Consider the following 23,272-nt stretch of genomic DNA (forward strand, 5'->3'; position numbering starts at 1 on the left):
GGTGCACGGTGTGCTACTGTTAAACTTTTGATACGTACTAGTGCAGCCGTCTCGTACACTGTACAGCACTGTACTGAAAAAGGTTCAAATTTTTAATACTAATATAATAATAATAATAATAATAATAATAATAATTATAACAATAATAATAATAATAATAATAATTGTTCAAATTTTGAAACTTTTTTGCTTTGACAATAATAATTATTATTATCACAATTACAAAGCATTTTTTACGGCAGTCAAAAGGTAAGACAGTGAGAAAAGTGCTTTTTGACTTAGCTCAATTAAAGTTTCGCATATCTATATTTGACACAGGTAGAAGTACTATCGTTGATACTGAAGTTTTTATTCTATTTTTTTATGTGAATAAATAATTTTTTGAGAAACTAAACGCGAAAGCCAAGTGCCAAGTCTATTTTACTTACGAGTTAAGTACGAGTACCGTGAGCGACTGTGGCGCCCCTCTGTGAAAGCAGAGCCATGGCTTTGCCTTGCCTTAGAGGCTCGGTACTCAAATAAGTTGCTAAAAATTATTGCTTATAAAATATCAGGAAATGTCGAAATGAGAAACGCGGATTCGATTGCATTTCTTATTGTTTATGCTGAAATTTAAATGAACAAATTCACTTCTCAGAAGTGACTTCTGTCATTCTGTTTGGTGTTTGGTATTTATTCTTATTAGAGTTACAGTAGTTGTTGATTTGAATTCGAACAGGGATATTTGTTTCGGGAAACGTCTAACAATTCAAAGCGAATTGTTCTACCGTGGGGCCTGTGATTTTGTGATTTGTCCTGATTATTAAAGGAGCTGCGAATACAACATGCCTGAACAAAAAGTGCGACTGCAGAGCAATGACGGGGAAACTTTCGACGTGGATTTGGAAGTTGTCAAAGTACGCTGCAGTGAAGTGTTAATTAATTGTGTCCCATGAGACTGATTGGCCTGTTAATGTCTGATTAACTGTAACTTAAAAGCGCCGCGATTAAGGTAGACTGGTGATTTCGTTATGCAGTTCAGCAGTACTATTTTCTTTATAGCTATCGGGAACAATAAAAAATATGTTGGAAGATTTGGGTCTGGCGGATGAAGGACATAATCAGAGCGAAGACGAGGTGGTTCCACTCCCGATGGTCACAGGAGCCATTCTGAAAAAGGTGGGAGAGTACTGAGTACTCAGACCGTACTCAAAGCTGTAGGGAGCTTCAGGTTGGGAGTTGGGGTTAGGTTGAGTATTACTGGAACTTTTAAACAGTTTTATGTTATTTTACAAGGTGCTGGCATGGGCTGAATATCATAAGAACGATCCTTTGGCCACCCGCGAAAGTGATGACGATACGAGTAAACGCACCGATGACATCGTTCAGTGGGACAGTGAATTCTTGAAAGTCGATCAGGGTATGTGTGCTACTTTGCTGAAGTATGTTTCTCACCGTAATAACCGTGCAGATTGTTAGATTGGGTAATAATATTTTTATTTTCGGTTTTGATATTTAGTACTATACACTGTGTTTTGTGTAATAATTATTTTTTGGTGTAAATGAATTTATCTACGTGACGTCGTCTTTGACTTACAGGTATCGCTTTTTTCGTGAACATGTACGTATCTATGATAGTAATAAGTTAGGTATGAACATTTACTACAGAATCCGGAGAGGTAATATACTCTAGCTGATGCTTGCTTCTACAAGTTTTTAAATTTGAAGTTGCTTTTTCTAGAGCAGCACTTTGTTCTTTTTGTTCTGCTGTTTTTATATTTTTAAGTATTTTTAGGCACTTTATTTGAACTCATTCTGGCGGCAAATTACCTGGATATGAAGGTATGTACCTCGAATTAATTACGCATGTTCGAATCATGTGGAATCATTATGCATTCGAATCAGTAGTTTTTCATCTAGACAGACGTGCAGAAGCGTGGGCCTAGTTTAGTAAAGTAAACTGGGGTTGATACATTTCTCTCTGGAACGTTTTTAGCGGAAATAAATTTCCCTGCTTGTTAAGACTAACTGTAATTTTTCATTCTTGTAGGGATTGCTCGACGTTTGCTGCAAAACCGTGGCCAACATGATTAAAGGGAAAAGTCCAGAGGAAATCCGACGCACATTCAACATCAAAAACGATTTTACTCCTGAAGAGGAAGAAGCTGTACGTAAAGAAAATGAATGGTGTGAAGATCGGGATGCATCGACGCGCTGATTTCTGTCGTACGCTGGTTTGCTGAACTTCGGATGATTTTGTCTGACGATCTGATATCCACACCATACATCCATGTCGGCCAGAATTTTGTTTAATACTGTATTCAACAAATTCGATTTGCTGTTTTGCGAACTGTGAGAGGGGTTTTGTCAGTTTGGCCGGAAGACTTATTATTGCACAGGCCATTCTCGAACAAACCTATGACTATTTCTCGAACACCTATAACTATTTCATTAATTAATAATTACTAGTACCTAAGTTTCCATTTTACCCGTGTATGGATAATCTTTTGCTGTTTATTTCATAATACTAAATTTGTTATAATGTTTAGCATTTGAATGACGGTAAATAACTTCGCTTCGACGGACAGAATCATGTGGGTTTCGTCCCTTACTTTTGTGATTTGATGTTGTAAATAATTGCTAATCGCACGCGTGAATTATTGCTGTCGAATGTATTCTGCTTGAGTGCTCGGAATAAGGAATTCATCAACTTTACCTCTGAATTACTAGCAGCATATTTGCAAGTTATATTCTACTGGAAAGGTTGTGCGCAACATCATGAATTTAATAAAAGGCCGTAATCTATAAACTGTCGTGTATCTGCAAGCTTACAGTAGATCATGCATAACGAACGTTTTGTGGAATTCCTGATAGGAGCTTCCGCCGCTGCTTACTGCCCCGTGACTGACTTCCGCCCAGTGTTTGGCTGCCATAAGAAACTTCTCATTTTTCAATTCCGTCAGCTTCTGTTGGATTTCAGCGGCTGGAACTATAGCCGAGGGATTTGTGAAGTGTACCGGGGAAATCTGCACACTGAGGCGATTTTGCACCGCACTTTCTGCGTTGACAGGCTGGTCATCCATTATCGGCCACACCAGTGTCGGGATACCATAAAATATACTTTCTAGCGTTCCGTTCCAACCGCAGTGCGTTATCATAGCACCGGTTGCCGGATGACCTATCAGAAATTTTAACAATTAAAATGAACTACTGGGACTGATGTAGAATTTGACTGCGCATTCTAATCAGCTGTCGATACATCATTGTGTCGTACCTAAAACTGTACGCTGAGGCACCCATGGTGAAACGATAACGCCGCCTGGCTGGTGTGCCAATTTTTCAATTTTTGTATTGATTTCCGGAGGAAGCAAGTTCTGTTGCTGTTCACGCAGTGACCAAATTGCGGGACTGCCATGAGCCATTAAAGCTGTGGCTATCTCTATTACCTGCTCATCAGGCAAAACAACCATCGAACCAAACGAGACGTAAATCACACTGCGTAGTGGTTGCTCATCGAGCCACTGCACTAGCATTCGTGTAGCCGGCGAGAAGTCGGTTTGTGTCACAGCCAGCAAAGGTCCGACAAACTTGAGCGGTACATTCCAACTAGTCAACTTTGTTTCCAAATTATCCACAGCTTCCGGGTCAAATTCCCTGAAAGAATTCACCAAGAACCCCGACGTTAGTGGAACAGCATCGTTGATTCGCAAAATGAAGTTTTTCGTGCTTTCGGTCATCATCGGTAAATTCGTCGCGAGATCAATGGGGCGTATCCGGTCAGCATAATCCACTGCATCTTTGCAAACAGGCGTGTCTTTCGTGACAACCAGCATATGTCGCAGCAAACTGGCTGAAAACGCACTAAACATATAACTTGGAATGTTGTGCGAGTGCCCGACCTGGATGGGGGCCGTCAAGCAAAAATCCGTTATGATTACGGTAATACGCAAATCTACATGAGCAATATTCGGCTTCTCTCCATCAGCAGCAGAAATATTTGGAGCCAATACGTTCACATCGCCTTGTTCGATCAAACCCAACAAATCGTTCCTCCTGGTAGATTCAGCGATTAGCGCCCGACACACTGAGACAAGAAGCGGCTCCATTCGGTAGGCAATGTTGTAGTCCGCTATTTCGTATTCCGCGTCGTTCTTGTCTGTAATGCCGACTAACCTCAGCACTGGCTGGAAGCGGTCGGGAATCAGTTCCCGTTGATATAGCTGGTTCACTTTGCTTTTGGACAAGACCATTGTAACAAAGTATCCATGATCCATCAGTTTCTTTCCCAATTCCAGTAGGGGAATGATGTGTCCAAAAAGAGGAGGACTAACCAGTAATGCATGCGAACGATCGTGCATATTGCAGAAATTAAGTGGGCTGAATCAAAAATCTCTGTCACCGATCGATCAAAAGTGAGAGCGTAACCTCAGCGCGTATAATACGTAATTATGCGCACGAGTTTAGAAACAATTTGCCCTATCCGTAAAATAGGAGTACTTGCAAGCACCAAACAGTTTTACAGAGAGCAATCACGCTTCAGTGCAGTTTACTTTTACAGTTAGATCTCTACAAGTACTTTCTACGCTGAGTGAGGCTCAGTGAGCATTCTTGAACCGTAAAGCGAAAAGCCCGATCAACTGAAGGGTACATGCTGACCTGCTATGTTATTGCTAATAGCCAAATGGAGAAGAAAACCGTTAATTTTCCATCGATTCGGTTAAGTAAAAGAAATAGAAAAAACTAGGATCTAGAGCTGCGCTTTGGCCGCTCAAGCCCGCGGGCCGAATACGGAGATGGTACAGAACGCATGACTTTAAGCAATATTGTCGCCATAAGCAATTAAAACTGCAACTTTTATCATTTATAATATTATACAATTCTAGAAAAATAGCATACATACCAGATACATACCAGACTGAGGGTGGGGCTGTGTTGAGTTCTCGTTAAACTCTTTTGCCATTGTACCGCGGGAAACCAGATACAGTATTTCATGAAATTCCCCAAATTAGTTCTCTCTACAGTAAGTGCTTAGGCTTATTGTGGAAACCTTGCACAAACTAGCGAAACAAATAGGAAGGTGCACTTAAGTACAAGGAAGGTGGTACAAGTAATCGTAACAGTAGATAGTGAATCAGTGATGCACGATGCAGCCTACCGTAAATGTGATCCAGAACAAAATCACTAAACAATAATGCAACTAACAACACTCTGCCTTCCTCCCCGGACTCTCTCTCAAGTCGCTTAGCGCTATTATGGAATGAAATTCCCCTGGAGTCCTGGACAAAGAAAGTTACGCCTCGGTCAACATGTTTAGGAGTGCACTGGATACCGTCAACTGGAGCAACCTGGACTTTGTTAAACGTTTTTGTAATACTAATGTGAGGCGATGGCTCCCTTGCGTCCACCTGCGTGACGCTACTGGCGCTACGGGAGTGCTTCGTTGCACTACTCCATGGGGAATTGCCGTCTGTGACGCAGCGCTTTTCTGATTGGTCGGCTACTGCCGTTCATTATGTTCACTGCTGCGCAGTGCTTTAGAGTTGTCGAGAGCAGGTGGAATTTGGCTCTCTGAGTTGACTGAACGTCAGTGTGTTGGTTTTCACGATAGAGAACGTTAATAAAGTGTACTACGTAGACTGGATATCGTGCGTTGTGCATTTCTTCCTTTAAACGTCACGTATTACACTCCACGGAGTCCTGTCAGTCTGGGCTACCGTCCTGGACTCTTTCACAGTCCACGGTTATATGGTAGCAGAGCCGTGAACAGACGGTTTCTGAGGAATCTGCTGGCGAACGGCCATATTCATCTGTTGGCGAACGGCCACGATCATCTGTTTGGCGAACGGCCACATCGATCTGGATCATATCGATCTTATTACACCAGTAAGGCACTGGTTTTCCTCATCTGAAGCAAGGCGCACTCATCGGATTATCAGATCTAAAGGCAGCACTGACTAGAGAGTCTCCTGTAGGAGAACTCGTCGTGCACATCAATTCAGACGGCAGAAGGCTGCGGTGCAAGACCTCTCCTGTCGGAGAACTTGTACTGTTTCCTCTGCTAGGCAGCGGGCACCTCTTGTTGGGGTCAAGGCTGTCGGGCACAAGAGCCGAGAAGCCACGAGCTGGCAGCACCGAATGAGGTGCCAAGATATCCGTTAACGCGCTCCATCAAATTGGTTGTAGAGCGACCTGCTGGTAGGCTTGACAAGCCCAGCAGAAGGCTGAATAGGTCGGACAGGAAGGCGCCACAACCGTGCGGAATACGGCTGCGCGGGATCGGACTGTGGAGAAGATCATCTGGATCATCTCCGTAATCTGGATCATCTTTTCGCGGGATCGGAACGGTAGACAGGTAAAAACCGTTATTAATTATCGGATTGGTTGAAATGTAGAAAGCGCAATTCTCATTGGTCGGTACTGAGCTGAGCTAGACGTAGGCGTAGCTTTTGCACACGGCGCGCAAGTCTGGCCGTCGATCTGTGACGTCAGGCCGGTCAGAAAATTTTAACGGACACACGTGATTGGTCAGTTAAACGAACTCCGATTGGTCAAAAAAATTTTAACGGTAAAATCGATCAAAAACGATCTCCCAACGATCTCCCAGCTGTGAAAACGATCTCTTTTCATCGGAAACGATTTAGATTTAACTAAAAGAAGTTGGTTTTAATTGAACTGAAGTGACCAAAAAGTGACCATCTCGGAGATCGATCATCTCGAGATCGTCAGTGACCTTGACATCAGATCAGATCGATCTAAAACGATCTCGTAACGAACTCTCATCAGTTAAAACGATCTTTTCTCATTGTAAATGATCTCAGAAATCAGTTAAAGGAAGATCTGTTTTCAATCGAACTGAGTTGACCGAAAAAGTGACCATCTCGGGAGATCGATCATCTCGGAGATCATCTAGTGACCTTCTCACGAGATCAGATCAGAGTAGGACAGATCGAGAGACCTTTACAGATGAAGCTGAGCATCAGCTCTCATCTTCAAGCAGCGAGGTGAACCAGGAGGTCACCAAAGAAGGAACTCGGAACGAGCTGCAGAGATGGATCTGACATCTAACCGACCAGGATAAGAAGGAGAACCTGGTTAGATCTCACCGAGCAGCTTCACATTATTGATGATCTGGAGATGAAACAACAACTGAGGACATCTTCGAGAGTCCAATGGCATCTGATGAGATGATGTCTAATCGCGGAAATGAAGAATCATACTTCACTGAAGATGAGATGACATTGAATATGTCGTTTAAAACGGCCATGAAGGAAGCTGATCGAGCCCAGGGATTGACACCCTTCGAGGACATCCCCGAAAGTCTGATTGAAAGGAATCAGACAGGGAAGATCGTCAATGTACGATCTCCATCTCCGAACAGTCCCACTTCGAACCTGAAAAAACGAGTCAGAGAACTTGAAACCTCATTGGAAGAAAAAGAGGCACAAGTTATCAAAAAGAAACAGGAATATCAGAGCAAATTGGGATCGCTACAGACGCGCATATACGAACTGGAACAACAACAGGGCGTATTGGAAACTAAAGCGGAAGAATGGAAAGTTCGATATGAACGTCAAGTGCAGATCGCCGAAGAATCGATGAAGATAGCCGATGACAGGGAGATGGAAGGCTACATAGCTGTGAACGAACTTAACGAGAGCATGTCCGAAGAGACAGCTGAAAGGTCACGGCACATAGCCGAATTGAAGGATCAGTGCGATGAACTTCGCAAAAAGGCAGATGAAGCTGAAGCGAAGCGAGATGAGTATGCAAACAAACTAGCGGAAGCGACCAAACGATTGACAGCAGTGAATAAGGATATATTCAAGCTCAGAGATGACCTGAAGCTTAAAGATGAGAATATTCAAACTCTCCAACGGGAATCGGAAGATCATCAGAAACGAGCTGATGATGCCCTCAAAGTGGCACAAGACCTGAGAGAGCTCCTAGCTACCGAAGGAGAACGACTAAAAGATGAGATCAGGCAGGTCACTGAGGAGAACGCGCAGCTCAAAGAAGCTGGTCAGCAGGCGGCCGAATGGGGCCAAAGATGGGAAGATGAAGCACGACGACTAGATACGAAGGTGACAAAAGTCGAAGTGGAAAGCAAAGAACATCAGAAAAAGATCCGTGAGCTGACAGATGAGAATATAAAGCTCAATACGGAAATAGTCGATATGACACAAACAGTGATGACTCACCAAGACGAAGTCACCCAATCGAGAACTCGACTGAAATCGGCAGCTGACGCGTATGCTCAACTGGAACAGCAAATGAATCAGCTAATTGACCAGATTAAAGCGAGAGAGATGGACGAAAAGGAGTTAAACACAGAGACGATTCAGCGGCAGAATTTCGCCCACATGCTCAAGCAGGAGCGAGATCAGCTGCAAATGGAAAACGAGCAGCTTAACACCAGAATTAAACGTCTCGAAGATGAGAACAAGGGCCTAAAAGTGACAAATAAACACAGGGAAGAGCTAATTCTGCAAGCAGGAAGTGCAAAGAGAGATGCTGCCGACACACCCCGCCCAGCTATAGTAAGGCACAAGAAGCGGGCGGGAGCTTCCACTTTGAGATGCCGCTACGAACGGGCGGCGGCACAGGAGGCTTCAAAGCGGAAAAGGATGGGGAAACTTCGGATAATAGGAACCCGTCAGGTAGTCACCAACCACATATGAGCTCGGGTGACCCTTCACAGTTCCAACGGCCCATCGAAACAGCGGTTAAGGACGGCGCAAATCAAGATGCACGCTCTCCACGGCACGAACACGACGGAAGATTCTTCCAGGAATATCGTAACGAACGCAACCAACGAGAAGATCGGAATGAAAATCGAGGACAACGGGAATTTAACAGATCCATCAGAAACATGGGTCGCAAAACTGATCTTGCGACTTTCGACGGCAACCGTGATGCGTTAAGCGGATGGATCCGATTAGTAAGAGAAACACAACGGACATACGACATGACTGATGATCAGATACTGATCGATATCGCCAGCGCCGTTAGAGGACCAGCAAAGACCTGGTTCGATGCCGAAAGAGACATCGAAGAAGCCGAAGAGGAGGTTTACACCGTCACGGAATGGTTGAACAAGTTTAAAGATGAGTTTGGTGATCGAAATGAAGAAGTTCTTGGCTTACGCGAAGCCATGAACAGGAAATTTAAACCAGGAAAAGAAACACCCGAACAGTTCTATCAGGCAATGATGAAGTTCAAGGCAAAAAGGGCCATTACTGAACTACAGGCAGTTGCCTTTCTGATCGACGGATGCAGAACTGATCCCGATCTCTATAAAGCCCTGAAGATAAGAGAATTCAAAACGCCAACGGAGATAAAGGACTTCTTCCGATCGTGGACAGCTGGCGAGGACAAATATAAAGTGGTGGAAGGTCAACGCAACCAACCGGAGATCGCAACCATCCGGTCGGGCCAAGCTGAAATGGCACAGCGACAATACGCACCCACACCGTCCCCTGTGGAATACCAGACGAGATCGCCATCCCCAACTCGTAAGGAGATGACTTTCATCGACAGCCAAACTGGACAACCGATCTCATATGCCATGGTCGCCGCGATACAAGCGCAGGCAAGGCCAATGGCCCCGGCAAATGTTATGCCGAGTCCCCTGAAGGGAGGGGTGCCCCAACAGCAAGGAAGGTCCAATTATGGAAATGGAAATGGAAACTGGAATAGTGGCCAACGAAATGGCAACTTCAACCGAAATCAGGGGCAGGGCAACTATCAGCCCAATAACCGACAAGGGAACTACCAGCAGAATCGCGGCAACTATCAGCAGCCGCAGGGTTCCCGAACGGAATGGAAATTCGGTCAAGTCGATGGATGGATCGCCCAGGGCGTGCAGCTGTGCCAAAATTGTGGATTTGGAAACCACGATGCACAGAACTGCATGTTCGCTGGCATGCCACCAAACCGGAATCCGAACTTGTTCGCCACCCGAGAGTGGGAACGGCTGCGAGCCCAAGGCGGTTGGCGACAAGCAGTAGCGAACGGCTACGACCTGGTCGCGCGATGGGCCGCGTTCAAACAGGTGAACGGCGGCGGCGCCGGCCAGGGCAATGGAAATGGTGGCGGTGGCGGCTATAACGGCGGAGGAAGAGGTGGCTTCCGCGGAAGAGGTCGCGGCAATGGACGCGGCGGATATGGCAACCGGAACGGCGGCGGCAACGGACGCGCCGATAATAACGACGGCGGCGGCGCGAACGGCGCTGGCCAGAGAAATGAACAAGTCCAGCAGCGGCAGCAGGTGCTGGATCAGGGAAACGGCCAAGATCAGTAGGTGCCGGTGAGCCTACTGATCCTCCGCAACCGAAACCACCGGATAAAGGAGGAACGCAGAATCGGACTGCGAAAGAGATGGCTAATAAGATGCCATCATCAGTGGGCAAAGGACCACAGCCACAGAATCGGACTGTAGGCGAAGCGGCTAATAAGATGCCGTCATACCAGCTGAACGAGATGGCTCAAAAGATGCCATCACAAGTGGACAAAAGGCCACTTCCGCAGAATGTTACTGCGAAGTCACCACAGAATGGTACTGTGAGTGAGATGGCTCAAAAGATGCCATCACAGGTGAAGAAAGGACCACCTGCGCAGAATGGAACTGCGAAACTACAGCAGAATAGTACTGCTGATGATCAGTTGATAAATAAAGGAAAATGTAGTGCCGAAAAGCTAAAAGAACGGCGCGCTCAACGTAACGAGATCATTCGAAAGGCGAACTTGAAGAAGAAACTGGAAGAAGAAGAGACGAATGATCAACACTCCAGATTCCGAGGGTTTCTACGTAATCAAAACGCAGAGAAGGAGATGAAAACGAAGTTTGGGAATTGTCCGGAAGATGAAGATGATACGGTACTAAAACAAAAGTGGTTAGAACAGAACGCCACAGTGGGCAGCAAAGATGAAAAACCACTTCCTATAAGGAAAGCACCAGTGAGAGATCAGGGAGCAAGTGCAGTCGCCAAAACTAACGACAAAAAGATCGTTGAAAAAGGTCAGGAAAAGGAACTGACGCTGCGAAAAGTGCAGCTTAAAGAGGGCGAACAAGCACAACAGATCTCCGATGACTCATTGGATGATGCAGAGATGCTGCAGCGGAAGCAAGACTGGCAAAAGGTGACATATCGACCTCATGGGAACCACGGCATGTGGATACCTGTTTCGCCGAAAGCATCTCAGAAAGCGAGAATGTCAAAAGAAGATTACTGGGACATGCAGCAGTTGCGGACTCAGTTCCAGAGAAAACGTCTCGATGAGTTGGTTACCGGGAAACCAGCTCAAGGATTAATGAACCCTGTCCCAGTGTTCAACGAGATCGTATATAAAACGACACTCGCTGATCAGAATCGAAATGCTCTCCAGCTGATAAACCGTTAAATTACGGAGAAAAAGTTCCGTTACAGAAACTGCCAGATGGTGGATTTGCAATAAAACGAGCTGAAAGGTCACGGGACTTAACCGAAGCGCTACAGAAAGATCCGAATGACAAATCACCAATCCGAACAGATGGGGTGTCTTCACAAACCGATCCGACGAAAACGAACAATGAGGTATCGGCGAAAGTGATCGACTGGATGACCCAAAACGGATATGAGATGGTCACATATGAAAGATCACCAGATCAACCGGACAGCGAAGAAGATGAGCTAAAACGAGTTGACCAGATCACAGATGAGATCGTTGAGCATCTGCGTGACAAATCAGATGATGTCACATTGCATCAGACCATCTCTGAGGTGATCAAAGATCACTCAGAAGTTGCGAAGGAGCAACTAAACGAAGTTGAAAAGACCGTCAAAGATGATAAAGCTGCAAAGGAAAAGGGGTGTGAGATGGGAAAAAGCTCAAAAGATGGAAAGAAGAGACAATTTTATGATATCCGAACTGATGTCCCACACAGGATCGATCACCTGAGTTCGATACTGAAGAGGAATAGCACCTTAGCGAACGGGCAGGTGTCCTCTTCAGCAGTTGATATGGATCCGGGACCTGTATCGCTTATCCCAGTTAAATGCACCGTTCGTACGCTCAAAGTACAAAATGGATCGAAGCATAACTTGCCGAAAAGGATCGAAGCGTACACACATGAGGTGAAAATCGGCGACATAAAGGTCCTGGCGATGTTGGATACTGGTGCGGAAACATCGCTGATTAGCCGACCGTTTTGCGAAAAGAACGGACTGCATGTTTTACCGCTTCCACCAGATCGTTTGGTGAGGATTAACGGAATCAGCGGGACATCAGGCTTTAACGTGACGCATTACTGCGTAGCACCAGTGACATTGCGGAAACGGACCAGTCAACACTCCTTCTACGTAAGACCGAAAACAGATGATGTACAAGTATTATTGGGACATGATTTTCTGGCGACAAAGTTCGTCTTGATCGATAATCATGGGGAGGAGGAAGTTGAAGATGAGCCGAAATCAGCTGTCAAAGTTGTATGCCAGCGATCTGCTTCATCGTTAACGGAGTTTCATCTTTCGTTCCCAGTGCCTCTGGTACTGGGATAACGGCGTTTGCCCGTTCTTTCGGTTTCACTGATGATCTCCCCAGTCGGGTGGAGATCTCCTTTTGGATGGCTGCCATCTTTTCGATCGTCGACAGCTGAGCAGGTGAACCTCCCCTTCGTTGGTTCATCATCTGCTTTCCCAGTGCCTCTGGTACTGGGATAACCTTTTGATCCGTTTTAGCTGCTTTTACAAGTCCGGTAACCTTTCCGGTTAGAACAGGAAGCAGCTACTGAAGCGAAACGAGCTCTTGCACCTGGCATGGAGTTAGCAAAGTCTATCCCAGTACCAGAGGCACTGGGAATAAAAGTCGCCAAAGTATGGGACGATAAGAAGTTCGAAAAGAAACTAGACGCTCCAAAAAAGATGACACAAGATGAACAGATACTCTTAAGCGAGATACGAGATGGAGCGATTGAACAGCTGAGAGATCATCGAACCGAAAAACAACCGGAGATCATCGAAATCTCATCTGACAAGGATAAAGGGATACCGGATCACGGTTTTTGGAATACGGAAATCGACGACAGCAACAACCCATTCGCTTGCCTCGATAAAATGACACTGGAAGAACGTATTAGCAGTTGTCACAACGGTTACAATGAGAACCCGTGTCGAGTGCAACTTCAAGGGAGATGTGAGGAATGTCGTCGAGATGCTTGTCAAGATGATCTCAGAGATTGGCCAAGCTGCAATGCGGCAATCGAAGAGACGAAAAACCATGTCCAGAAGGAAGTGAAAAGTATTAGTAGAACAAACTCAATGTGGAATCAGCACATCGAACGCTACCATTGGCAGCGATATAAGGAATGGCTATCCTGCGTTCGGAACTTCATCATAACAAGGGGGAGATCATTGCTTCATTTGGATAACAGCGTCGATAGCTTGATTGCGAACTTAGGGAGATCGGACCCGAACGTCAAGCAACTCCGATCGAAACTCGATCGAGAAATAAATGAAGTATTTGATGAAGGAATCATGTGGGAAAATGCAAGAACCGATCTTTTCTGGGACTTTCGTGTTAATCACCTCTATAAGGGAGAAGGAACAACGATCATCTTCCCAACCGGACTCGGTAAACCAGTATATGAGCTGTTCGAGATGTTCTATAAGGCGCTGGAGAGAGGAAATGAAAAATCCTTTGAAAAGTATTGGAAAGAACTTGAAGCAGAATTCCCTCCATTGCCAGAAAAAGACATACGACATACTTGAGAAGTAGCGGGTCACCCGGTCAAGAAGAAAGTGACTTTCGCACCAACTCCAGATGGAGATGAGTACCCCCAACGAGGAAATGATAAATGGTGCATATATGAGATGAACCCTAAAAACGAACTCCTCGCCGAAAACTTAAATGCGAACTGTGTCTTCATCGGGAATAAGAGACCCATCGGATACGAGGAGGATACAGATGAGGAGACGATCGTAACAGATGAAGAGAGATCACCAACAGCATTCGAGATCTCGCAGATGATCTCAGAAAAGGGAGCAATGTGGAAAAAGTTCCAAGAGGAGCTCGAAAAGATCTCCGCGGGGCAACAAGACCCAGTAACAGAAGCAAAAAGAGATGAAAAAGTATGTGACACGGGTGAGGAAGGTCCACCGCTCGAGAACAGCAGATTGATGAGTTTGGAAGAGATCGATCAGCTCGAAGGAATAGTCCCAGATGATCGGAGATCGAACTCCGATAAACAAAGGTCATCACCGAAAGTGCGAGTAACGCGCAGTCATCCGAGAATCGCAGCGAAATATGGAATCAAGGCAAAAGAAACGGGCAAACCTCTGCTCAAAAATTTGAAAGCGAAAAAACTTAGCGATTCTCAGGGCGACGAAGGTGACCTTTCATCTGAGGAAGATGAAGTTGATGGAAGACCACTCGATAAGAGCGCTGAAGTTGAAGATGAGAGCAGTGACTCAGACTCAGATTGGACGAGTTCAAGTGACAACTCAACGACTTCAGAAGACTCAGGTGTAAACGATCTCTCAGATCAAGAGGATCTCCTCGATCTCGACGAAGATGACGAAGTTGATGAAGAAAAGGAACAGGACATTAAAGTGAGAAGAACGAACGTGCAAAGGATGAAATTGAACAGAGAGACGATAAGAGTCTACAGTGATCAACGGATCCTTTTAAAACCATCTGTTTGTACCCGTGTAAAAGTCAGAATGGGGAAATTCGTACCAGCTAAAGAGAAGCTGATGTTCACACCCGTCTTCCAAGTGGAAACTGATGTTCAACCGTTAGCGGGAGTGACCGATCATAGAGGAAGGCACTTTGATCTGGTCATCGCTAACCATAGCATTAAACGGCAAGTTGTTAAGAAGGGTCAGTTCCTCGGTTATGTTGAGCCATACGATCATATGGAGAACGTCCAGATCAATAGTGGCACAGTAAAGAACGTGCTTTTTGATCCCGAAGTGGATGACACAACGAAAGCCGAGCTGACAAAGATCATCGGAAGTTTGAAACTCGGACCTGATCTCACACAAGCTCAGAAAAACGATGTGTATAATGCATTCTGGGAGTTCTGGAAGGTGCTTCCCACATCGAAAAAACCGTATGGCGATGTAAAAGGGATCACCCATGTAATCGACACGGGTGATGCGAAACCAGTAAAATGCAATCCCGCCAGAACGAGCTGGACAGGTCGCGAGTTCATAACAAAGCACATCGAAGAGATGCTGGCGCAGGACGTCATCGAGCCATCAGATGCCGACTGGAGTTTTCCAGTTGTGTTGGCTGCGAAAAAGAACGGTGACGGAACGATGGGCACAAGATTCTGCGTCAATTACATTATGTTGAACAAATTAACGAAGAAAAATAACTACCCGCTACCGAATCCGGATGAGTTGCTAGATGCATGTGCAGGCAACAAGTATTACGGGAAAATGGATCTGCAAAGTGGATTCTGGCAGATACCAATGGATCCAGAATCGATTAATAAAACAACTTTCGTAACGCAAGACGGCATGTATCGATTTAAACGGATGCCATTTGGAGTCTGCAACGGGCCTGCAACGTTCCAACTCTGTATGGATCGTGTCTTATCCAAGGCAAAGCGAAAGGGCTGTGTCTTTGGATACATCGACGATGTCATTTTTGCTGGAAAAACTTGGGAGATTTTCCTGCAGAACATGAGGAATGTCCTTCAAAGTTTGGTCGAAGCAGGCTTCACCATTAAACCGACGAAGTGTGAATTCGGAATGCGGGAGATGGGATTTCTAGGTCATATACTCAGCGAAGATGGAGTTCGCATGGATCCCGAAAAGATCACCGCAGTATCCGAGTTCAAACGACCTCAGACTGAACGGCAGTTGAGATCGTTTTTGGGACTTGCGAACTATTATCGGAAATTCATAGCTGGATATGCACAGCAGACCTGTCACTTATATGAGCTGCTGAGAAACGATAAACACGTGCGAAAAGATTGGACAGAAGTTCATACGAAGGAGTTTGACAATTTGAAAAAGTTGCTATGCGAAGGTCCAGTCTTAGCGAAGTTCGATCCAGCTAAGCCAACGGTAATTGAATGTGACGCGAGCAAAGAAGGGATTGGAGCAGTACTATCACAAGAAGGTCATCCAATTGCCTATGCGAGCCGCGTCCTACATGGAGCTGAACGGAACTACGGTGTAACCGAATGGGAGTGCCTAGCGGTCGTGTTCGCCGTCAGGAAGTTCAAATCGTACATCGATTACTCCGAGTTCACCGTACGAACAGATTATCAAGCATTGACGAATCTACTGAGATCGGAAACGAACAAAGTTGGCATGAATCCGCGACTTACGAGATGGGCGATGGCATTACAAGGTCATCAGTTCAAGATCGAGTACAAACCGGGAAAGTACTGCGATAACGCGGATGCATTATCGAGGGCACCAATCGAAGGCCCAACATGCCATGATGAAGAATTCGATGAAATTCCGAACTTCGAAGATATTAAAAAAGAGTATGACATAAAGGAACCGGCAGTTGAAGTGTGGCAGCTGTTCGTACAGATGGCCGAAGAGCGAAAGAAGCGAGTAAAAGATGATCCGGCTACGGCGAATGAGCCGGCGGAATCAATGATCAATGTTAACCGTGTACGGGCTTTAAATGAATGCCCGATTAAGCTGCTGAGATTTCCTAAAAAGAAGGATAACCGACATAAACCGTTACCGCGATGCAAAGTCATCACGGACTGGAACGATCTCAGCACCGCAACTGTTCGCATCGTCAACCTGCAAGGAGATGAGGAAGAAGAAGATGACTCGAACTTGCAGCTTCGAAATAAGCAGCTGAAAGATCCTCACCTTGCAATGATCATCGATGAACTCGAACATTTAGCAGACGCCCAAACGAGATCGAAGTTCGAAGTTCATTACCAGTTGTGGAATGGAATCTTGTACCGAATAAAAGATAACAAAGGGAGATTAGAAAGGTCATATGTCGTACCACTGTCCATGAGACGAGCGATCATCCATGCGCTGCATGATGAGAAAGCAGCAGGTCATCTTGGATACGAAAAGACGCTAGCAGCAATAAGACTGCGATACTATTGGGACAGAATGAGTACGGACGTTAAGAATTATATACTCGCATGCCAAGGATGTCAGTTCACCAAGACACCAAGGAAATGCCCACCTGGAAAGCTGCAAGAGATCAAAGTGGGACATCCTTTCTTTCGAGTATATGCCGATCTGAAAGGACCTTTATTACCGACAAAGAAACGGGGATATAAGTATATAGCGGTGTTCATCGATCAGCTGACGAAATATGTGATAGCAGTACCGATGAAAACGGCAACAGCGAAGGAATTTGCCAAAGTCTTTGTAAAACATGTGATATTGGTACATGGAGCACCGCATATCTTACATACGGATCGCGGAAGGCACTTCACAGCGGAAGTTTTAGCGAAAGTCACCAACGTGTTCAAAATCAAACACACGTTCGGAACGGCATACCACCCTGAAGGCCAAGGCCAAGTGGAACGGCAGATGCAGATCATCGGAGATGGATTGGCACAATATATGAAAGCGGGAAATGAACGGAAATTTAACAAGTACCTTCCGTACGTGGTCTCAGGGATGAACAGAGTGATACATGCCACAACCGGCTACTCGGCATACTACATGTTACATGGAAGGGAGATGACTATGCCAGAGGATGTGGTGACAAAAACGAACTTGGCAGATGATTATGGTACTCCAGACGAATGGGTGGAGACCATGAAAAAGAATCTGATATTCGCTGAGGAAGTTGCCAGATGCAATATAAAGGATGCATATGAGAAGAATGCTGAAATTTATAATAAGAAGAAATCGGAACCGAACTTCAAAATCGGTGACTTCGTACTCATCCGACTTCCAAAAGATTCAAAGCAAGGAAAAAAGGAAGTTCAATCCGACTTTAAGAAAAAGTACGATAAAGTATGGAAAATCCTCAGTTTCCCAAGACCAAACGAAGTTGAAGTCATCGAAATGAACCCGATAAAAGAAGCTGATCTGAAAGTTGTCTCCATCGATCGATTAAAGCCATGGCATCCACCTTTAACGGAAGAACGAGAGGATAAAGAAGGAATACCAGAGCGTGAACCACGACCTGCTACCGGAGCGGATGAGATGGAGACCGAGGCAGACCGCGGTCCAAAAGAAGCTTTTGAACCACGATCCGCTACCGATGGTGTTAACAACGCAGAGCGCGCTTCTTTCAAACCACGCTCAACGATACCTCAATCATCAGAAGATATAGCAGAGACGAAGAAAAAGAAACGAGGAAGATCGAAGAAACAGGATAAGGACTTTGAAACAGCAGTAACTATCAAGTTGAGCGAACAAGCTGGCAACTTAGCGGAAGCCGCCGAACCGGCAAACAACGATGGTGATGTCACCGTAGCAGATCGTACTTCGAAACAGTCTTTCAAACCACGCACTGCTACCAACGTTAATAATCAGCAGAAAGATGCTGAACTAGCAGATCGTGCTTCTCCAGAAGACTTGACTCAACAGTCTTCTTTCAAACCACGCACTGCTACCGATCAGCAGAAGGATGCTGACATGGCAGTTGAAAACGATGAGGTAGCAGACCGTTTCAAACCACGCTCTGCTGCTACAGCGGCGGCAGGTCAAAAACCGATATAACTTCCCAAGAAGAATGTGTAATTGTGGAAGAAAAATCGAAAGATGATGAGACGGACTCGGCTCCCACCCAGAGAAGTGAACCGAAATCGACGAAGTCATCATCAAGTTCTATTCCGAAGCTTTCAATTGATGAAAAGGAATCTGCTACGAACCCGACCGATTCGGCAGACAATTCAGATACTGGGAAAAAGTCAAAAGATCGAGAACGATCCCTATTTATCGACTCATCTTAGTTAAGAGTAGCTTCGGTACATTTGGCCGGCTCTCTAAATAAGGCAGAAGAGATGGATTGTGCGACGCAATGAACTTTACTAGGGAGGCAAGCTGAGATGAGCTTGAAAGCCGATGAAAAACGGCTAAGTTCCTCCATGACATATGCTGAATAAATTGTACCAGATGATGTCGCACATCCATGATCAGAAGGATGATCTTACCAGGGAGGAAGCGAACTTCGCTTATCTATATGATGTCCCTCCATGACTTAAACCGGATCTCATTATGAAGTCGTACAATTGATACGCACCTATTCCAAAGCTGAAGCAGTATTCCTAAGACGTACATTCGATACGCACCTTATTCCTACAAGCTGATGTGATGAAAGTCGCACGAAGATGCGCAAAAGATGCTCAAGATGGAGCGGAATGGGCCAAAGAGATGTGGAAAACGGTGGACAGGACCAGTGACCTACGCGAGTCAATGGAGGATCCTAGTCTACATGTTTCATTTAACTGCTTCTGTTGATCTGTTATAACTGTTGATCTGTTTATATGGAATAGTATTTTTATACAGATCTCTTTATTTCACATTGTGCATTTGGAATCATGTGATATAAGAAGGAATAAGAGAATTTGATGTTTTTTTTTTTTTACGAGAGCGCGCACAGACCACCTTCGGAGCGGAATGGAATGGATCAAGCTTCGACGGAGCTCAGCCTCCCACCCAGAGGCATGTGAGGCGATGGCTCCCTTGCGTCCACCTGCGTGACGCTACTGGCGCTACGGGAGTGCTTCGTTGCACTACTCCATGGGGAATTGCCGTCTGTGACGCAGCGCTTCTCTGATTGGTCGGCTACTGCCGTTCATTATGTTCACTGCTGCGCAGTGCTTTAGAGTTGTCGAGAGCAGGTGGAATTTGGCTCTCTGAGTTGACTGAACGTCAGTGTGTTGGTTTTCACGATAGAGAACGTTAATAAAGTGTACTACGTAGACTGGATATCGTGCGTTGTGCATTTCTTCCTTTAAACGTCACGTATTACACTCCACGGAGTCCTGTCAGTCTGGGCTACCGTCCTGGACTCTTTCACAGTCCACGGTTATACTAAGCTACTGAAGAACTGATTCGACATTGTGGTTTCCAGCATTTTCTGTGCAAAATTATTATTTGATTGTCTTTATTTTTTACATTTGGTTTGTTTTTGTCTGATACTTCTATAATTTTTGGGCTACCTTTTGAAGATTTAAATTGTGTCTATAATTGTGTCAAGTGCCCAGAGGGGACATCTGTCCCGCTGCATGAGACAATAAATCAAATCAAAACAATAGTTTTACCTATTTTATACAACCTGAAACCAGCTGCAGTCTGCAGTCTTGCACCCGTACTAATGCGAGCAGTTCTTTAACTGGACTAAACACGAAAAGGAATAAAGCTTTTAATACGACAATAATAATACTTTACGGCAATTTGCAACATCCGCATGCAAATCCACTCACATTGTTAATCAAAAGCTTTGACACTCTCTTACCGAATTGTATTTTAGCAGGTGCTCTAGAACGGCGGTGAAAATGTTGCGTCCTCTGATTGGCCTTGTTGTTGGAAAATTAAATAGCACAAAAAACCTCCCCAGCACAAATAGCACAAATCTCCAGAAAATTACAATTTAATGCGAGTTTGGGTTTATTGTATCCTCTCCCAAGTTTTCCCTTTTTACGGCTTTCCGATGGAAGTGGAGTTTGGACCACGTATGCCGGTATGCCTAACCGGCATAACCCATGCCGGTCGGAACGGTACGAGCGCCATCAGTACTTCTACTGCGAAACGTTTTCTCTCCGTTTGGGACGTTTGGCTTACCACGTACGTACATACGTGTTATTGCATGAATTTTGACCGCCAAATCTGAGTTGTCGATGTTCTGTAGGGATCTTTTCGAGACCGAAGAACATGACGACACTCAGCGGAATCCTTTTAAGCAGACTTGACTTAACTTGTAATTTATCATCTTGATTCAGAATCCGCTCGATGATACTTGTTTTTTCGAAGGTAAGCTCGATTCTGCTGTTCCCGTTTTGTGGGTTTTATAATTTTTGTGAATTATGACTGATCGGGAGCCCCTACGAGGCAAGTAAGTACTTACTTGTTCAGTGGCGCACTTTTAAATCATAATACAACATAACAACTTACGTGAATCACGAATCCATGGTAAATTTTTTTCATACAAGCAATGCGGAGTCGCGGACCACATGAACTACCTTGCCGACAAAACCTAATGAAGTACAACCCTCAGACCCCGGTATGATAGATAACAGAATGAATATTTTTTCGTTTTAGACTGCAGTGATGGTGTGAATGGACGATCGAAATGGACCTCAGCGCGAAAAGCCTTGGTAAAAGAAAAGCCGAGTCTGGAATTTCTTACTCGAAGCGGAACAGTTTGGTTAAAGCTTTAAGCGCCAGCAACAGTCAATTAGATGGCGGTGATGAAAAGAATTCTCTGAAAATGGGCAAAAGAAACGGTACGAAGAAAGGACACCCCAAAACACTCACTGCTGCCAATGATGAATTCGAAGCTAAGGCGATGCAGGAGCAAATGCTACAGAAATTCGTGGCGGAAACTTTCAATCATTTCATCGTTATCCCTCCTATAATGAACGCGATTGTAAAGAATCTTCCGATGAAATCACTACTTGCTCTCGCTCAGGTACCGAACATTGACCACTAATAACGTTAACGTATTTTCGATATGGCGCATCACTATCGCGTTTCTAGAATTTGTTTAGTTTTTAATCAGTGTTTTTGCATACCTCGTCTCGGTCTTCTTGTCTTTGAAATAATCATTTTCATGCAAACCACTTTCCTTCAAAGTGTGGAATCTATATCGTTATCATCTCATCTATCAAGAATCGTTTAATTTTTAAATTTTAGGTAAATAAAGATCTTCAAACAGTCTGCAATCTGGAGAAAATGCGGTCATATCGTCAGAACTTTCGCTGGATACACCTTCCCGATATCTCGAATTTGTTGGTAACGCTGAACGCCCAAAAGGCCGTCCTGGGAGAAAGCGATATCTTCGGTGAGCGCTTACATGAATTATACTGCGAACCCGATATGGTCATATGTTTTTCCACGCCGAAAGTGATGTTTACGGATAAGTGGCGCTTCTCCATTCCAAAAAGCCAGTATGACGGAACCACAAAGGATATGTTTACCATTTTAACCAATCTGCTGCCGAAAGATGCGTGGAAAGTTGTGCATATTCGCAGCCACTGTGTGCTATGTCCCATTCCTTCGCCGGCTGACCAGGGGGACCACAGCGCATCGTCGCGCGATCTCAGCATGTTGATCTTCCCGAAAATGAACAATATCAATATCTGGCGCAAGCAGTATTCGGAATCAGACATACGACGACGATGTAAGTCTTATGGATGGACTGAACAATCCCGCAAAGACAGTCGCTGTTTGTCACTCATGGTTCGGGAACTGAGCGCCCTGGCGCCGAAGCTGGTGATCATTCTCACCGGTCGGGATCCAGTCTTTGAGAATGTCCAGTCTCCGGAATTCCCCGTGATTGTGATGAATATGTGCGGATGCGATGTGCCACCCGATTATGGACTGGAATACGTTGCCTTTGGAGGACAAGATGTTACCGCCTACCAGATCGTCTTGGATGATATGGCGAAGGAGTCGGACCGCCTACAAAAGATGCGGCAACTTCGAAACCAGTTCACTGCTCAAGAGGTCACGGGAGGTCGGATGCTGTTGATTTACTCCCATAGTGATCTGCACGTCTCCTCCGCTATCCACAAGGATTTCGCCAATAACGTCAAACAGTTGCGAGAAGTCTTTCCGGGAGTGCCAATTTTTGGGGGAGGTCATCCTACGGTTATTGGAAGCGTTTTTACAAAGGCGAAGACGGACAGCGACTTCGGATGTTTTTATAGTGACGGTATGGCTTTTGCATGTGCTATCGTCGTTGGAAAGTGAAAATTTTTATGTCATTATTACTGTATTTGGAACAGTTCATGGTACAGGTGTTGAAGTGCATCCGGTTTCTCCTGAACGTTTTAGCCGTTAAATATAACTGCACCCGTTTTTATTTATGTTTGCCACACTATGGAACTATGTGGAATAATTTGACAATTGTTTTGTCGTATTTTGTAATATCGGTACAGATCCTTCATATATATATCTCGTTTGCACGCATTCTTCAATAAATTTATTTTGTTCTCAATGGCAAAGTGATGTTAGGGCAGTGTTTGCCACAGAAAAATAAACATAAATATGATAATTATATACAGTAGTTTTAATTGCTGTTAGGAAAAGCACGGAAGGCAATTTTAGACAAATTTTGTTTGGAGTAAGACTATTTAGACTGACGTCACATCTGCTTGGGTGCGCTCGACGTTTAAATTAAATTTAGAACTTCCGGT

General features: G+C 44.9%; 4 protein-coding genes across 12 annotated transcripts; 3 read left to right on the plus strand and 1 right to left on the minus strand.

Moving 5' to 3' along the window:
• The first annotated feature begins 522 nt into the window (after positions 1-522).
• Positions 523-2,636, plus strand: LOC129581610 (S-phase kinase-associated protein 1-like). Its single transcript, XM_055472799.1, has 5 exons — positions 523-896; positions 1,042-1,158; positions 1,276-1,399; positions 1,775-1,821; positions 2,030-2,636. Exons 1-5 carry the CDS (start codon positions 825-827, stop codon positions 2,195-2,197), a joined length of 528 nt encoding a protein of 175 aa, XP_055328774.1. The 5' UTR covers positions 523-824; the 3' UTR covers positions 2,198-2,636.
• A 1-nt stretch (position 2,637) lies between these two features.
• LOC129581608 (uncharacterized) lies at positions 2,638-5,330 on the minus strand. 6 transcript variants are annotated; one of them, XM_055472796.1, is made up of 4 exons: positions 5,135-5,330; positions 4,891-4,994; positions 3,254-4,356; positions 2,638-3,157 (listed from the first exon to the last, which is right to left on the minus strand). In XM_055472796.1, exons 3-4 carry the CDS (start codon positions 4,335-4,337, stop codon positions 2,808-2,810), a joined length of 1,434 nt encoding a protein of 477 aa, XP_055328771.1. In that variant the 5' UTR covers positions 4,338-4,356; positions 4,891-4,994; positions 5,135-5,330; the 3' UTR covers positions 2,638-2,807. The 6 variants fall into 6 exon arrangements, with proteins under 6 accessions (XP_055328771.1, XP_055328769.1, XP_055328768.1 ...); XM_055472794.1 differs by having other exon boundaries at positions 4,880-4,994; XM_055472793.1 differs by having other exon boundaries at positions 4,880-5,036.
• Positions 5,331-5,995: 665 nt separating this feature from the next.
• On the plus strand, positions 5,996-23,068 carry LOC129581760 (uncharacterized). Of its 4 annotated transcripts, none has more exons than XM_055472980.1 (6): positions 5,996-6,331; positions 20,389-20,699; positions 20,764-20,967; positions 21,065-21,116; positions 21,174-21,543; positions 21,768-23,068. In XM_055472980.1, the coding sequence occupies exons 5-6, from the start codon at positions 21,205-21,207 to the stop codon at positions 22,824-22,826; spliced, it is 1,398 nt and encodes a 465-aa protein (XP_055328955.1). In that variant the 5' UTR covers positions 5,996-6,331; positions 20,389-20,699; positions 20,764-20,967; positions 21,065-21,116; positions 21,174-21,204; the 3' UTR covers positions 22,827-23,068. The 4 variants fall into 4 exon arrangements, with proteins under 4 accessions (XP_055328955.1, XP_055328956.1, XP_055328953.1 ...); XM_055472981.1 differs by having other exon boundaries at positions 20,764-20,885; XM_055472978.1 differs by lacking the exon at positions 21,065-21,116.
• LOC129581682 (myosin-13-like) lies at positions 7,149-10,279 on the plus strand. The gene is made up of 2 exons (XM_055472893.1): positions 7,149-8,636; positions 8,678-10,279. Exons 1-2 carry the CDS (start codon positions 7,149-7,151, stop codon positions 10,277-10,279), a joined length of 3,090 nt encoding a protein of 1,029 aa, XP_055328868.1.
• Positions 23,069-23,272: the final 204 nt, after the last annotated feature.

Source organism: Paramacrobiotus metropolitanus, unplaced genomic scaffold (genome assembly GCF_019649055.1).
Source record: "Paramacrobiotus metropolitanus isolate TYO unplaced genomic scaffold, Prichtersi_v1.0 Parri_scaffold0000006, whole genome shotgun sequence".
Lineage (NCBI taxonomy): Eukaryota > Metazoa > Tardigrada > Eutardigrada > Parachela > Macrobiotidae > Paramacrobiotus > Paramacrobiotus metropolitanus.